The 16336-nt window shown below is 35.1% G+C and overlaps 1 protein-coding gene across 3 annotated transcripts in view; it reads right to left on the reverse strand.

Moving 5' to 3' along the window:
* Positions 1-2671: 2671 nt before the first annotated feature.
* LOC104140171 (tyrosine-protein kinase Fer) overlaps positions 2672-16336 on the reverse strand; it is a 179602-nt gene continuing 165937 nt past the window's right edge. For 2 of the 3 annotated variants that reach the window (XM_068924631.1, XM_068924630.1), the window contains 3 exons: positions 11737-11891; positions 8479-8601; positions 2673-6902 (listed from right to left, as the gene is read on the reverse strand). In XM_068924631.1, the coding sequence (XP_068780732.1) occupies positions 6760-6902; positions 8479-8601; positions 11737-11891 (421 nt within the window). In that variant the 3' untranslated portion in view covers positions 2673-6759. Of the gene's footprint in view, positions 6903-8478; positions 8602-11736; positions 11892-16336 lie in introns of all 3 variants that reach the window. The other variant, XM_068924629.1, reaches the window with a different exon arrangement.

Genomic DNA, 16336 nt, shown 5'->3' on the forward strand with positions numbered 1-16336 from the left:
TGTACTTCAATTCATATTTATGTATAAACACAAAGCAAGTTGTTGCAAATTTTGTCTCCTTCAATTCTGGGACAGTAGAGGAAGAAAGACTCTAGTTCACAGACCTTTCAAGTTTTCACTCTATGATCTCAGTCAACTGTATTTGAAGGTTTTCTTTACTCATTTTTTTGGTAAGTATTCTGATTCAGAGAAGGCACGTATAAAGATAATCGGAGATCTACCAGATCATAGTCATAATCCGAGATCACCAGAACAATGGGTCTAGCTAGCAATCTAATTAGTCTTTCATCTCCCCCCTAAAAAAAACCTAATCCTCTGAAAATTGAAATTTAAGTCCTTCCTAAATGGTGTCTACAAAAATGGTGTTCTAAAACACAACTTCCTGAAAATGAAAGAACTCAGAATTAACAACCAAATTCCACACTTGGACATATTTTTCAGTTAGGATTTTATGTACAAGAGCATTATAGGGACATCAGAGTAACTTTCATGTATTGGGGAGACAGCATTCCCTTAGAGAGAACAGTAAATAATTGAGCATTCCCATTTTATCAGATTAATAGTAAAGCTGAAATACCGAAATCACTCTTGCTTATTTATAGGCAAAGAACAAAGACCAACTTGGCTTCTAGAATCAAAGTTATGAATTTTTTTAAATTGAATTGAAGCTGCTGATTTAAAGATACAATGTGTAGCTTCCAACTCCTGTGCTAACTTCCCCCTCCACCCCCAATCTACTCGGTGTATTTCTGCAGAGAAACACCTTAAAATACTAAGAATTTACAGTAGCTTGCCAAAACTGCTTAGTATGACTCTGACTCTACAGATTTAACAGTCTCAATGTGAGAATAGAGATGAATGAAACAGAGAACTGTTGAATCTCTCTTACACAAATAAAAAGAATATGAAATTTCTGCAAAAGCATGTTGGTTTAAAAACTAATCTTACTTTGACGTATGCATTAAAGTGGTGGAATGTTAACGGAAATACAGATGAGCAGGGGGAAAATACTGAGTTCACGTTCTTCTCATTCTCGAAAATGATAATAAAAAAATCTCATTACTCTCAAGTTGCACAATTGAGCCTTAGAAGGAGGGGGTAAAATGTCAGTGAGGGTGGAAGCACAGAGCACATCTATGCTTGCACTGTGGTATCTTTTCATACTAAATCTCCATTTTTGTTCCTTTATTTGTGCCCCTCCACATCTGTTAGCTATTTTCTGTGCCTCTTAACTCATTTACTTTTTCCCCACTCTTAGAGACTGTTGGGATTTGGGTGTGGGTGTGGCCTTTTATAATAGACTGTTATGTTTATGAACCATTTCAGAGAGCTTCCGTAAACAGGAAAAGTAGCTGTTAGCTGAGGACTGAGACCTCTGTTTTTTGACCCATGGCTGACTTGTGTTCTTTTCTGCTCCTGATAACAAGAGAAAAGAAAATACAATGTGCGATTTCAAACCAGGTTCTTGGGTAACTACCAAGCAAATAGGAGTAAAATCTGATCAGGGAAACACAGCAGCAGGATAGGCTAATTATAAGATTTAAAAAACCAATAAAGCAGAAGAGGCATTGTACTGATAACAGTGCTGATAAAAACAAGGAATACTTTATTTTCCAGAGAAGGTAATGCTTTTTGGAAGATTAATAAGACGTTTGGTGATGAGCAGTGACTGAGAACCAACTAATATTTAGTATTAACCTGTAGTTCTCAAAAGGCCAACAATTAACTGTTCTACATGGTGTTTAGCATAATAAACGTAATTATTGCACTTACTGAACTTGAGATTTTAAAGAATTGTGAGAGTTATTAGTCAGAACTTGCTATATCTTTCAGCTGAAAGACTCTTCCTTTCCTTGGTCTGAAAGTGAAATTAAGTTTTCATAATGCGCTAATATGCAATGCTGAAAAGTGTGCACAGCTGGAAAGCCCAAATGCCTTATCAGTTTCAGAAAAGAAACAGTGGCAATACTTGAATGAGTGTTCAAAATGTGATGTGAAAAAGGATTCTTATGTTTTCAACTTGCAATTTTTATCTTTTAAAACTTTTTCTTAGCTTTTAGGAAGAAAAACTATCCCGAGGCAATCCTACTACGAGAAAGTGACCTCTAAATTAGGAATAGTATTCTTTTATTGAAGTTACTCTTATAGAAACTCGATAGGTTTCTGAAGTTGATGCACTTTTCTTGTATAGTTTTTACTGATCAGTTTTACTGATGAGCATTTAAGGACCCCTTATTTATTATAGCAATTCTGCAGAAGAAAAGTAGAAGAAAAACTTTTAATAGAGCCTATGTTCCAAATTTACCAGATCACTCTTAAAAAGTGATGGTTGTTTGGAAGTTAAGGAATAGTAGACTTCCACCTCTACCTTCTAATTATTAATTAAAGTTCTATATTCTTGAAAGTGAAGGACTGCATGAATAAGACTTTTTAAAAAGCAACTTGATTGGCAGTAGAGGTATTCTTCCTTCTACATTGTCTTGACTTCCCCAGCAAGAATGCTTCCAGTACTATCACATGTCCTCTTGTGCTTCAGGAAAAATAATTAATTGGTGACCTCTTTTTTTAATAGTAAAGTATTTTATGCTTAGTTAGAAAAATGTTACAGCACAAGTGCATAGCAAACATTTTGGATTCTCTGAATTAGCCTCTTTCTTTTTACTCTATTTTTATAACGAGTTATCAGTACTTATGACAACCGGACATTTTCATAACTTCTGCTCTTGAATATCATATTTGAGGACATTATTTACACACTAACTTGTCTCCAAATATTTCACAGTTACAAATGGTCAGTGGCACTGCCATTTAGAGTATGTGACAATAAGAATACTGGAAACAAGCCTATAATTAATCACTGTTGTTACTGTCTATGCAGCAACACATCTAAGAAAATTCTCTTGGGTGGGGGGAACAGATTCAATTGCCTCTGAGCTTTCGCTATTCTATTTAACCTCAGGAATCTTTTTTTTTTTTGATTAATATCTTCACAATGGGGAGGGGATAATGAAATTATAACTTCAGAGTAAGTTTTAGGGATGTGCTTGTAGCATTTGAACAAGCATAAAAGGTGGTCAAATACATGGATGAAAAAAGGTTAGGTGTGAATAAACTAATGTTTCCTTAAACAATTTTCTCTCCAAACAAAGATGAGGCTTATTTTAGAAACAGCACTTTTTACTGGAAGCCCTCTGGTGATGTACTTTCCAATAACAACTTTAAAATGTTAGGCAACTCTGCAAAAAGGCACGTGCTTTTGGTTAAAGTTAGGAAGCAAAAATGCAAAGTAACTGTAGTTGCAGAAGGAAATTAATGAAAATATACACTTTCAAAGGGAATGTATTGTGAAATGTTGACTCTACAGGACTGACCACACCTCTGCTGAAGCAAAATCTGTTTTCATACATGATGCTTTTCATTATTTTACTTTCTAAAAAATGGAAATATATATGCTTAGGAATTCTAATGATTTCACTGATGATTGAACTCTGAAGCTACTATAAATGCTCAATTTCTACTGAAAACAATGTAAACTAAGCATGCATTATTGGCTTCAAAACAATCTTTTTAGAAACTATGACTGTAATTCCTTGGAAAAAGATGAAAGTAACAGATAAACCTGTAGAAGTCCATCTCATGTAACAGACTGGTAATTCTAACTGACCCTGCCAGTACCCAGAGTCTCTCCGATTTAACAGCCTAAAAAACTCAGAAGCCCCTTGGATTGCCCCTGACTGGGAGAGTGCAGACATAAGAACCTACTTGAAAAACTACTTGCAAAAGAGACCCAGTCTACCTTCTCTGTAACTGCTTTAGAATATACAAAGTATTGGGTAAACAAGCGAAATAACCAGTAGCTGGTTTTAAGGTATGAACAATGCAAGACTTAAGTCATTAGAAGTCCGCAGAACACAGATATGCCAGTTTTGGTTCCTGAATACCATGTCTACTTTCAAATTTCAGCATATGGTAGTTTTGTTTGTGACCTCCTCTGCACTAAATTTACAAAAACTTAAAAATAGTATCTATAGGTATACCTGACATGGATTCCACTTCCTAAAGTGTATAATTACAGTAATTACTAGTGAGACATGATGAACAAATTATGCCACAAACACTGCCAAATCAATGATACAAAAACACTTTAAATAATCTCAGAGACATGTACCTGTGTTTAAATTTACTCTATGCCTATAAACTCACTCTGGTCATCTCCCAGGAGGTGCTATTTTTGAACTAAACTGATGCCTACTTCAGAAATAATAACAATTTTTTTTGTTGCTGTAGATATCCTATGTTTTAAAAACTCTTCATTTTAAACAGAAGTTTGATATGAATTACAAACATTAGCTATTTCAGAATAAAACATGAATACAATTTTTATCTGTATGTGAAAGTCAGGATGGTGTCCAGTTAATTTAAGACAAATAAACAATATTTTTTTGCTGTCAGGAGGATATCAAAGACATAAGTAATCTCTATCGTATAAAAAGAATATTAACTCTCCAAAGCTATGAATGTTGACAAGAGAAGACACTATTGTCCTTACTTGCAGACTTTAGTGGTGCAGGATAAGGACCTGCAGTTGGATGACTCTTGGATTTGGAAATTTTTTTCCAAATGTTGTTGTACATTCCTTGAATCTTTGTACATTTGCATTCACGTTACATTACTAGCAAATTAAGGCACAAGCTTTGTGTAATATTTAAAAGCATACAAACTGACAAAAAAGTTTCCCCTTGCTCTTGAAACATATATTTGGGCTACTTGTAAGCACAGTAGAAAGTAAATATGTCCAGTATGCTTATAAGGAAATCTAAATTTATGCCACTAAAATTTTCAAATGCTAGACCTTCGTATTTATGCAGTTGCTCCCTTAGCTCCAAGAAAAAAATCCATTCAAAAAGGCAAGACGCATTCACCATCCCCTCTACTTGACTGATAACAGTTCCACCTCAAACGAAGGTGATTGATTGCTCCAGCATGCTTATTCACTGTTTTATTTGGATGCTAACTTCAATGTAACAGACAAACTCTTCTAGACTATGCATATTTTGGTCACACACAGCCCTTAAACATTACCACTCACCACTACCACAAATATACTTTAAAGAGTAAAAAATGCTGTGGACAATAGAAAAGTCACCTTAACAAAAAGAAAAGGCAATGTAGCCACAGACTTTGCTACATCTCAGTTCCCCTGTCCCAGTGAAATAGGGCTAATAAACATTCCAGATGCTGCTTTACCTTCAGTCCCCTGTTTCTTACTTGCACTAGCAGCAACTGACGTCCCTTGATCTGGTGATTTTTAGCTAACTCCTAGAGAAAGTTTAAGCACCTTAATTCTGGAACTCAGACCAGGATGCTGTAACTTGTTCCTATCTCTGTGCAGGACCCTAGAAAATAATCCCATTTGCAAACAGGACCAAGAGCCATACTAACAAACCGTGCCTTTCCTCTCCTGATTGCTGAGCGTTTACTCTTTCTGGAGGAATGTTATTTTTATACAAGCTTCTCCCTTCCTGGTGGCATTTACAGTTCCCTTCTCCCCAGTGTTCTGAAATCCGATTGTAATGATTTAAGAAAGTTAAAAGGTTAATGTTTCTATTCTGACTTGTTCAGTCTGCCACAGGCTTAAAACATATCTTGGTGTCATGAACAATTTCCATATGCCATACAGAAGTAGCCTTTTTCTTTGGACACTAGGCATGGAATGTACTTTCGTTTTGCATATGCTTTTGCAGACGCCAGCTGCATACTGAAAATCATTACAAATATAAGGAAAAAATTCAGGATCAAAAGCAAATCTAACAATTCACATTCTTTACTTCTCTAAAATCAATGCAATTGGTTAGCTACTATAAGCTGCTACTGTTAGCAAACCTCCTTGTTGTTGGCCTTTTCTACACGTGCACATCAACTGCTTTTACTTATTCTTTGGAGGGCAGATGATTTGCAGCATTTCCTAACAATGTATGTATAGTCAAGACTTGACATTGGCCTTTTTTTTCTTAAATAAACACAGGTCATTGCAAAGGAGACACATTACTGAACTGTGGTAGCTTCATAGGAAAAAAGCAGTAGTTTAAGTAAATCACATCCAAAGTCAGAAGTATTTACTATAATGTGGTAAGAAATGCAGATGTAGCTCTGTTTTCTACAAAAGAAAATTCTGGATTTCACTGTTTAGTAAATACATTTATGTCCAGAATCTTAATTGACCTTCATCAGGCAAAGGATCATTTGAAAATACTGTTCAGTTGCAGAAAGAATTTAAAAAAATACAAAAGTTTCTAGTTGAAATACTTGCCAAAATCTGTTTTCAGTTTTAAGGCCATCATGTACGACAAAGTCACCACATCAGAGTGCCATTACTGTTGATATCCGGGACAGGGATAACAGAATGAGAACACAGCATGAAGTAGAAAACCTCTGAAAAATGTCACTAGCAGTTACTTGCTGTAAAGTGGATAGAAGCCACAGTCCCTTAAATCTACAGTATGTGCTCTTCTATTTACATGTATCCTAAATGACAATATTACTGTGACTAGATATATAGCATTTGGCAGAATATGTCTTCAATGCAGGTGTCGACATCATTCAAGGTGGTGTATACGTGCATATAAAACACAGTTAATTTTAAAGTAACCCTAGAATAATATTGCAAATAGTGCTGTATAAACGCATAGGGTTTGAGGGGAAAATATTACTTCATTGGAAAATAAAGTCCTGCAGATTGAGTTTAGCACTAGTTTATCACTATGTCACTTTCTTTTTGATGGAAGACAACTCTTTTTGAATCTCACTGAATTTTGGCCGGTTTTCAGGTTTGTAGTCCCAGCACCTCTGCATTATTTTATATATTTCCTCTGGACACTTTTGTGGTGCTGACATTCGGTATCCTGGTAAAGGGAAAAATATTTAGTGTTGAAAAATGATATATCTAAACAAATCTAAAAATAAAGGAGGAAAGTTCAAGATCATTGCATAAAAAAAAAAATTTGAGGGTAGATTTTACATGACTTGTAATATGAACAAAGTCTGCAATATATTACCCATTTGAGCTGGCTAATTAGTCAACTAATTGAAGCTCAACTACCAATAACATTTAATTTGGGGTATGGTAAATTCCCCATATGCTTCTACCATCCCTAAAGGCAGCAACACACTTAGATTGGTTTCCTGAATCTGAGGATGTAGCTACCCACTTAAGTTTCAGTTCTGTCCGCCTCTTTTTCCCCACTGAGGAAATCAATAATAAACATTATGATGGGAGCAAATTTCTTTGCTCTCTTTTGCATCTACTTCTGTTCTCATGCTTCTACCACATTTTGCTCTCTTTAGAAGTTCCCTCTCCCATTTGTACTTTCTCCTTCCTTGCTTTACTCCCCGTGTTCTCTTAACTTACTTTAATATTTTTCCATACCATCTTAACACTCCTACTCTTCTGGTTTGCTCATACAGGCAGTGGCTTTCCACACCTCTGTGCTGTGATCAACTAAAGGAGGTCTCTGACTTAGCGGAGAATAGGCAAATGAACAATCACTGAAGTAAGTTATCAGCTGATCATTCAGAAGGCGCAGGTAAGTAACTGTTGTCCATACCCTGAGAACTTCCAAATTTTGGAACTGTATCAATTCCAAGGGATTACTCTTCTCAGTGGATTCATACAGAATCAGTAGTTAGGTGGTATGACTTGTTTTTATAAACACTCCTCTGCTCTGGAAAACATCAGATTTTTGCTTTGGCCTTCAAATTTCAGTGCTTGTCTGCAGCAATTATAATTAACAATAGCATTTTACATAAATCAGTGAACTAACTTTTTTATCATTAGCAGCTTTACTAGCTTAGAACCTGTTTATGCATTACACAGTAGTACTATGTAGAGGAAGAACAGTTTTGAAATGCCACTAAAAATAATAAAAAGGAATCAAAGACCTGAAATACTGCTCACAGTTATTTGCTACTTTATTTAAAGCCTTTTGACTATTCTGTAAGAGAGAACTGTGTCATGCACTGCTCAACCAGTTTGCCCATCTCCACCGTAATTGTTAAAATTTTGTCTGAAATGCTTTAAAAGAGAAAATGGAATGATACAATTTTTTCCCCTAGCAGTTGGGGAATATTACACCTGCATTAGCATTATCTTAACTAATTCATTCTAGTCAAGCTTCTGCTTTGCATGGCAATCAATCCCTCCTTTTCATCTCACCTTTTAGGTCTCTAATGGTGAAAGCCAACATTCTGTAACTCTTTCCTCCTTTAAGTTACTGGTCAGTATCTTCCTTCTTGCAAGAAGCCTATAAATCACACTACTCCTTCCAAAAAGCTAGACCTAACAATTAAATAGTCTAATAACATTTCTGTTAAAGTTGCTAGATAACATCCATATGGCATTTCTTTGCTACTTTTATATTGCAGGTACCTAAGTCCCTATGGATCTGTACAGCATCTCTTCTGCTCCCCACAAATAACTACCTTTCTCCACTTGTTCTCGTGCTTGTTGGTTGGTCATTCCAGGGTATGGGCACACTCCTAAACTGAAAGTCTCCCACAAAAGGATTCCAAAGCTCCATACATCACTCTCCGATGTGTATCTCCCTAAGGAAAGGAGAGAAAACCAACGACTTAACTTACAGAATATTTCCAAGAATAATTCATGTTTTAGATAATTATGGACACAAATTTTCTGTAGAGGCATTATTTTGGCAGGCTTTAAAGAGAAGAAAACTGTAGCTCCCAATGAACATTCTTCAGATGCCATAGTCTCCCGTATTTCAAATGACAACCATAAAAGATCTACTTTTCTTTTAATACAAAAGGACAGGAAAATGTCAACTTTTTCTCCCTAGTTTACAATCACTTTCAATTCTGAAGATAGTTTTTTAAAAACATACCTTTTCCAGTTGCCTGACATAGCAGGGCAGTAAGTGTTCTGAAAGGAGCCAAAATCAATGGAATCCTTAATTGCAAAGAGAGCTTAGGTGTCTTACTCTGAGAAGCTACTGTCTGAAAATAAAACTACTTTACAGTTGTTTCAAGTGATTTGTATCTTGAAGAATGATGTGACCAATCATGGCCGTATTTCTTTGTTATTTCTTTGTTATATTCTGTAAGTGTCTTTATTCTTAAAAGCATACATGTGCTTGCAAATGCATTGTTCTTTCCTCTCTGAGCACTAAACAAACCAAATTAGCTCACTTCTGTTACTTCCCTCTCCTCCTGCTGCATTTCCAGAATGGCCCTATAATCCTCTTGCTTGTGTCACATTTTCAGCTAATCACTGAAAGCCCAATATTCTTCACTTAGACTAGGAAAATACATGTAAATTAGTGATAGTTGGTGCTATGACAACTGTTCTGACATCAGAAAGTTCAGTTAGCTCTTAAACTAAATACCATTTCCAGCTGTGCTACATTAGCTTGTGTGCCTAGCAGATAGTAATTATGGACACTCACTATGCTGTTTGTGGCAAGATTAGTTTTCTTGTCTGTATATCAACTCTCTTCAGAGTTTGGCATCCAATAATTTAACACTTTTCATTAGAGTCATTCAGTAGACACAAGATAAAGTGACTAGTTTTGTTTAAAAGAAAGTACAAGTTCTGCACAGTCAATTATCTTTCCCACTATGATAACATCTGGGCAAAATAAGGGCATGCTCTTTTATAAACAAATAAATACAATAATTTATTAATGTTACCAAGAACTAAAAAACTGTAGTAGAAAGACATATGCATAAAATACCTGTATTTTAATTTTGAGAGAATAGGAAGCAAAACTACCCCACACCTTTGCCTAAGTCTGTAATTTTACTAGGTGCTTTTAAAGCAATTTTTTCACTTGCTGGAAGTGATGGAAATCAAGTAGCTCCAAATAAAAATAATGGGATGGAATGGCAATGAACACTACCCACTGAACTATAACTCAGGTAGCTTCAGGATTTCACTCATGACTTCAGACACTGCTCCATAACGATTTGTATTAATCTCGTTTCTAGAATTCCCAACTTGTATTTTATCATTTAAAATTTTTTTTGTGACTGCTATTAATTTGTCATATAAAGTGAATTCATAGTGATTTAAAAATGAACTTTTTGTTTAAGCACTGTATCATTCGTGTAATGGCCAAATGACCCTGTCTCTCATTTTCCTTCAACCCTTAAATTTTGCCACTGAGAACTGACATGCCCAGTGGTTGTCACCTGGTTTTGAGATACTGCACATTTAGTTCTGTCTCATTCTGGTATCCTTGATTACTTTCAACATTACCCACACAAATTAACGTAATACTTACAACCATATAATTAGGATGGTAAAACACAAACTAGTTATTTTTACTTGCACTTTTCAAGGGAGTGGAAAAAAAATGTCCCATCAAAAATAACTCAGAAAACTTGCAAAACATGGTTGAAGCTAAATATTAGACTGCTGAACACATTAACAAATTTTTAGATAGGCTATTTTCCAAACGCTGCAGAAAGACACTAAAAGCTGGCTGAGTATGGATGCATTTTAGGAAATATGAAATAAATAAAGATGTTTTCTCTCCTGTAAAGATACGGAAAATAGCTAAGGTTCACAAGTACAAAATAAAGGTGGTGTCACAAAAGCCAGTTTCCTCTGGGCTGTCTATGGTACAGAGAAATGGATTTCCATTATATAGCAAATAAACTGTAAGCACTTTTGAAATAACGACAATAAAAATCCGAAACACCATTTTATAGTGGGATAAATACCTGAAATAGAAGTTATATTCTGCAGTGAATATTATCAACACTAGCACCTCTTAGAATAATTGATAATACAGAGTCAATCACTGAAGCTACATTTATTGTTAGCTTTCCAAAGGAAAGTTTTGCATTACTGTGTTATGGTATTGGCTCCTGCAAAAATACTAATGAAAGGAAGCTTTTTTCTATCGATTATAAGTCAAAATGCTATGATTTCCACATGGTTTTAAAAAAGCTTTAAGATATGGGAGAAATACTTATAGAAAGATTTAAACATTTACTTTTTTTAAGAACTGAAGTAAAGAATTGCTTGACAGAATGGCATTCAAAACATGACAATCGTTTAATATGCTGCTTCTTCACAGCCTACTTTACTCAGTAGAACTTATTTCTTTAGTTTCACCTATCAACTAAAAAGCAAAATCTGGCATCTTCTATTTTTGTTCTGAACCTACTACCCACATAGTATGGACCACTTCCCTCAATCAGAAATAATGGAATTTTTCTCCCATGATAATAGCACAGTAATATATAAAAATGAAGGTTAAGAAAAGCTGCAGTTAAAAAAAAAATTCTGACCATATTTTTCTCTCATGCAAAGGTTTATCTAATAGAGTGCACTAAAATATTCAAATTTTCTACCATTTTCAAAAAAATGGTAGAATAATCACTGCCATAAGTGCATATTGCCATTCATTTTGCTAATGATTATGATTTAGGTGACTGACTAGGTGGTCAATTGCAATGAGTCAGCAGAGTAACTAAAGTATTAGTTTATTGTTAAATCCGTAGCAGTTTTGATATTGCTGCCTTGTTCTTTCTGAAGAGAATAGTATTTTATACATAACTTAAATGAGGCGGAAATATTAAAACTATTTTAAACATCTGTTGTTCTGAGCTGGGCACAAGGAAGAAGAACATATTCTCAAATATTGTCCATGGTGTAATTCTCCTGCATCTTATTTTGAATATATTTATAGTAAGAAAATAAAGGGCTATCCTCACCATAGTTGAGAGCTTCTGGAGCAGTCCACTTGATAGGAATCTGCTTTAAGCCTGAAGATGAATATACTCCATCATCTTCTTGACGAGACATTCCAAAATCACTTATTTTCAAAATGTTGCTTTCACCTACCAAGCAGTTCCTTGCGGCCAGGTCTCTAAGTTAAACCAAGAAATAAACAGTCAAATTTGTACAGATTCAAGAGCTACTCAGGACTTCAGGAAATTATATTTTGGCTTACTGATGGATGAGAAGCCCAGAAAAATCAACAACCTTCTTTACCCTACCTCCACCTCAAGGATTCTTTTCAGATTAGGAGACAACCTGTACTAATAGCTGATAAAAGGACTAATACAGCTTCTTTACAGCATAAATTTTGAATAATAATAAATTAAGGTTTTTAGACAGTAAAGTGTTAGCTAACAGAATTAATTCTGTAGCATCAGTAGCAATTCATGGGCAAAGTATTTTTTTTAATTTATAATGTTTGGTTTCAGTTTAAATAGCTAAAATGAGTTGATGTACATGAATATTCCACAATACCTGCATTAACTTTAATGTTTTGAATTGGAGCTGCAGCTTTGTTTTGAAGTGAACGCCCTGAGCATTCCCATTTACTTGCACATTCATTGGTTTTGAAGAGTAGTTTAGGTGCAAGCAAACTAGATTCCTTTGGGAGGAGACTAATGTAGAACTGTGCCCAAGGCACGCACCAAATTTGTAAGATTTTATTGCTTTGCTCAATACAGTCTGGATGTTGCGACAGATACACACAGGGAATGGAAAAAGTCGTACGAGGTAGATTCTCAAAGAAAATTTATAGAGCCAGTTAAAATCATGGACATCTTCCTACCTGAATCAGACCTAGTATTTAAAAATGTTCTGAGTCTGATTAAGAGAGCTCTCACAGATTTATTCCTCATATTTAGTCAATTTAGTAAGGGAAAATATATTGGAAAGAGTATATACAGTATAATGCTTGTACATGACGAATATGCACAGTTCATCTAACTTTTGTGTGTTTTGTATGTGCTAGTTTTCTTTTTCTTTCACAGTAATCTAAAAGAGGCAGTTTTTATAATTACCAAAAGTTTTCAAACACACTTCCATGACAATCAAACTGGTACCTGAGAAAGCTGGTTAACATTATGACGCTATTTTCTGGATATAGGTGAATCAACACAAGGTCCTTTGAAAGACCAAAGACACAGAGTGTTTTTGCTTCATGAAACTCTCGTTTTAAAGCTGTTCTATCAGCTGGCAGCGGGTCGCTGAATCGCGCTATTCCAGCTGCCACACTGTACGCAAGCACCAAGGGAAGGCCAATGGGCCAGGGATCAGGTAATGACCCGCAACTTGTGCAGGTGGACATAACTGTTAAGTCCATCATCAATCTTTCTGGGCAAGTGGTTTCCTCTTTCTTTTTGTCTCAGTTACTCATCTATCAAATAGGGAAGAACTTTTATCACCATCTTTCACAGAGCATCAATACAAATTTAAGAAATAATGAGTGCCCAGCTGACAACAGCGAGATAGAAAAGGATGCATTGTAAGATAAGACACGTAACTTACTAATAAAGATATAATTAGCATAGCAAATATAGTAGTGCAGGTCATGAGTCTCACAGTATTATATCTTTTTTGCTTTTAACTAGAACATCCACCCTTCTAAAGCTATAACAGTATATATTATTTCTGTTAATAAAGTCTCTTGAGGACTTACTATGCTTACTTCTATTTTAAGCAGATTTATTCTTTTCCTTTCTTATACGTCAGGTGTGCTCTTTCTCCCGCTTATTTAGAAAAGACTTTAGATGTGAACTTCTCTTTCTCTTTTTCATTAACTTTAGTCATAGTCTTTTTAATGGGTTTTTTAATTTCCTTCCTCACGCATTTAGTTTTCTTTTTCAGGATTCCTCTCAGGGTTGGTTCTTGGATTGTGAACAGCAATGTTCAGCAGATCCACTGCCCTTTAAAATCATGCTAAATGCCAACCAAAAATTTTGTTACTTTGTACTTTTAATAACTTGCTGCTCAGGAGGGTGAAATGGTGCAATTACAATTTCATTATCAGTGTTCCACTATCAGCCATTTCATATTCTGTTAATTACATCCACGGTAAGTGAATTTTCAGGTTTTTCTTTTCTCTCTGTTTTCTTACTTGGAATTTCTCCACAATTTCTGTTCTTTTAACATTTATTATGTTAATTGCTCAAGTTGCTTACAGATGTCATGCATGTCAGGTATTTTGTTAGCAATTCCCTTGTCATTTTACCTCTGTTTTGTATTCCTAGCAGTGCTTGGTGAATATTCCAGATTTCCCTATTTGTATTTATATGCTTAAAACTGTTTTTAAAAAGTACTGTTACATTGACATTTATAACTTCCTCATGGTTTTTTTCTTTATTTTGAGCATGTTGCTTAGATTTTTCAGTTTAGTCCAAACAGTTTCTTCCCTGTTTCTCCTCATCTCTGACATGTCTTTTGATCTAGAATTAGGCTGATAATTTTGAGTCTAGATACAAGAGAAAAGGCCAAAAATACACTTTGGCCACTGTGATTCATTAGAGAACTTGTAGCTAGCATCTGACAAAAGTAAGGGTCTCAAAATATTAGCTCTATTGCTTTAAATAAATAACAACTTTAATTTTCTTCCAATTCTCAGGATTCTAATTCATTTTAGAAACATCTTTTATGTTTATAATGTTCTACTTGCTCCTGATAAAAGGAAGCAGGGTATTTCACAGCAGAGTATCCCTGTATACTCCCTGAAATGCATATACCATTCCATTCTCTATCCCATCTCTTTCGTATGACCAGCCTATTTCACAACATTTAGTTGCTCTCTCTTCTAAACCTCTCCTATCAGCTAGGCTTGGTCTGGAGGCTGTTCCACTGCATGGACTAAGAAACAAAAATATTCCTCCCTTTTCCGCACAAGGAGGAAATAGTCCTTTTTTTACTTCCTTCTCCTCTCTCTTGAAATGGCCTTCAAGTAGAAGCATATTTTATTACATGCGGCATAGTTAAGAAGCAGAAAGGCTAAAAGTGATATTGGTATAATGCTGTTAAGGGGCCTATAGAAAAACCTTTACATCTTATTCTCTGTATGAAATACAATGGGGTTTCATTCAAGAGACAATAGGTATGATAGATGACATCAGTGAGTAAAAACAAAATAAACTGTAAATATATAGAGCTGATGATTAGAAAACTACTGTGAAAAATCAATATTACAGATAACTACCCTGTTAAATATTTGTAATAACTCATCACACTTTCTAGATGGTCTTTTAAAATAAATGTGTTCAGTTTGTTTTCTCTTCTTCTTAACTTTCTGAAAAGTAAATATCCTAAAGAAGGACAGATACAATTGCAGGGAATTAGATGCTTCTCTGGATGGGGCATTGTTTTTCTTTTCATATACCATTTACTACTTGCTGCAGTAATTCCATAAAATCAGCATTATTGTTAACATATAAAGGCAGCAAATACTCATTATTTTGCATTGTGAAAGCTAAACAAATTGGGCACAAATTACACTCAGCAGCTTACAGAAAAAGTTCATTAGTAAAAGAAAAGCTATGACTTTCACTGTTTGATACGATGGTTATAGAAGCTCCTACGGGTATTAAAAACAAATGAAAAAGCCCCTTACTCTAACTACCAAAGAGGAAAACATTAATATGTAAAGCAGAAATCTCATTTTTAAGCACTATGCTAAAGTTTCTATCAAACCATAGACTGCATATGGCTAATACAGGCTGGGCTGCTGAAACTACAGCAGATAGCTCTAATGACTTTTGCTGAAAATCCAATAGCAAGTTAAAGAGGAAGTGGAGGCAATTTCTTTGTGCGAGAGTCGCTACCTTCTGGATTCATATCTGTCAGCGAGGACTTAAACCCCAAACTTTTCTTTCAGAACGCCCTGGAAAGAGCTGCATAGCAAGTAATACCCAGTATTTCAATGGGATTCCACCCATTAAAACAAAAAAGAGACAAACCTCACATTACAAAACCCGCAGGACAGACTGCCTCACTGAAGTGATTAGTCATGTTTTACCTCTTCCCTGGACCAAGTAGTTAAAACATCCTCAGCTGATAAAAACAAGTAATCAGTGAACAAGTTCAGTATACCTTCTTTGCACGTTTAATTCAAAATAGTCCATTATCTGATCAAAGAAGAAGGGGTGGCAAGTCTACAAGTGAAACTGTTGTTTTTTGTGCTCTACAGATATATCCAATCTTTCAACCACTTCAGGTAATTTCCAATGCTGGTTGGCTAATTAAATCAAAACACATGCATTTCAAAAGGTTCTTGCTGTGCACATAATGCTACTTTTTCTCTGTGTGAAGAACATATCAAATAGTGTCTAATAGCAGATTTGAAAAATAAATATTAGAGGATCAGAAGCACATCCTTCCAAGTGCTCCTCCTTTACACTTTATTTCTTCTTCTTATTGTAGTTATCACACAATGAGTACTAATGGAAAAATATTAACTGTAATGCTAATCATTTCTCAGTTCCTCATGTAACTCATGTCCATCCTCTTTTTCACAGATGACTAGTAATAAGACACTAGAGACGATCCAAGCTAGCT

Source organism: Struthio camelus, chromosome W (genome assembly GCF_040807025.1).
Source record: "Struthio camelus isolate bStrCam1 chromosome W, bStrCam1.hap1, whole genome shotgun sequence".
Classification (NCBI taxonomy): Eukaryota; Metazoa; Chordata; class Aves; order Struthioniformes; family Struthionidae; genus Struthio; species Struthio camelus.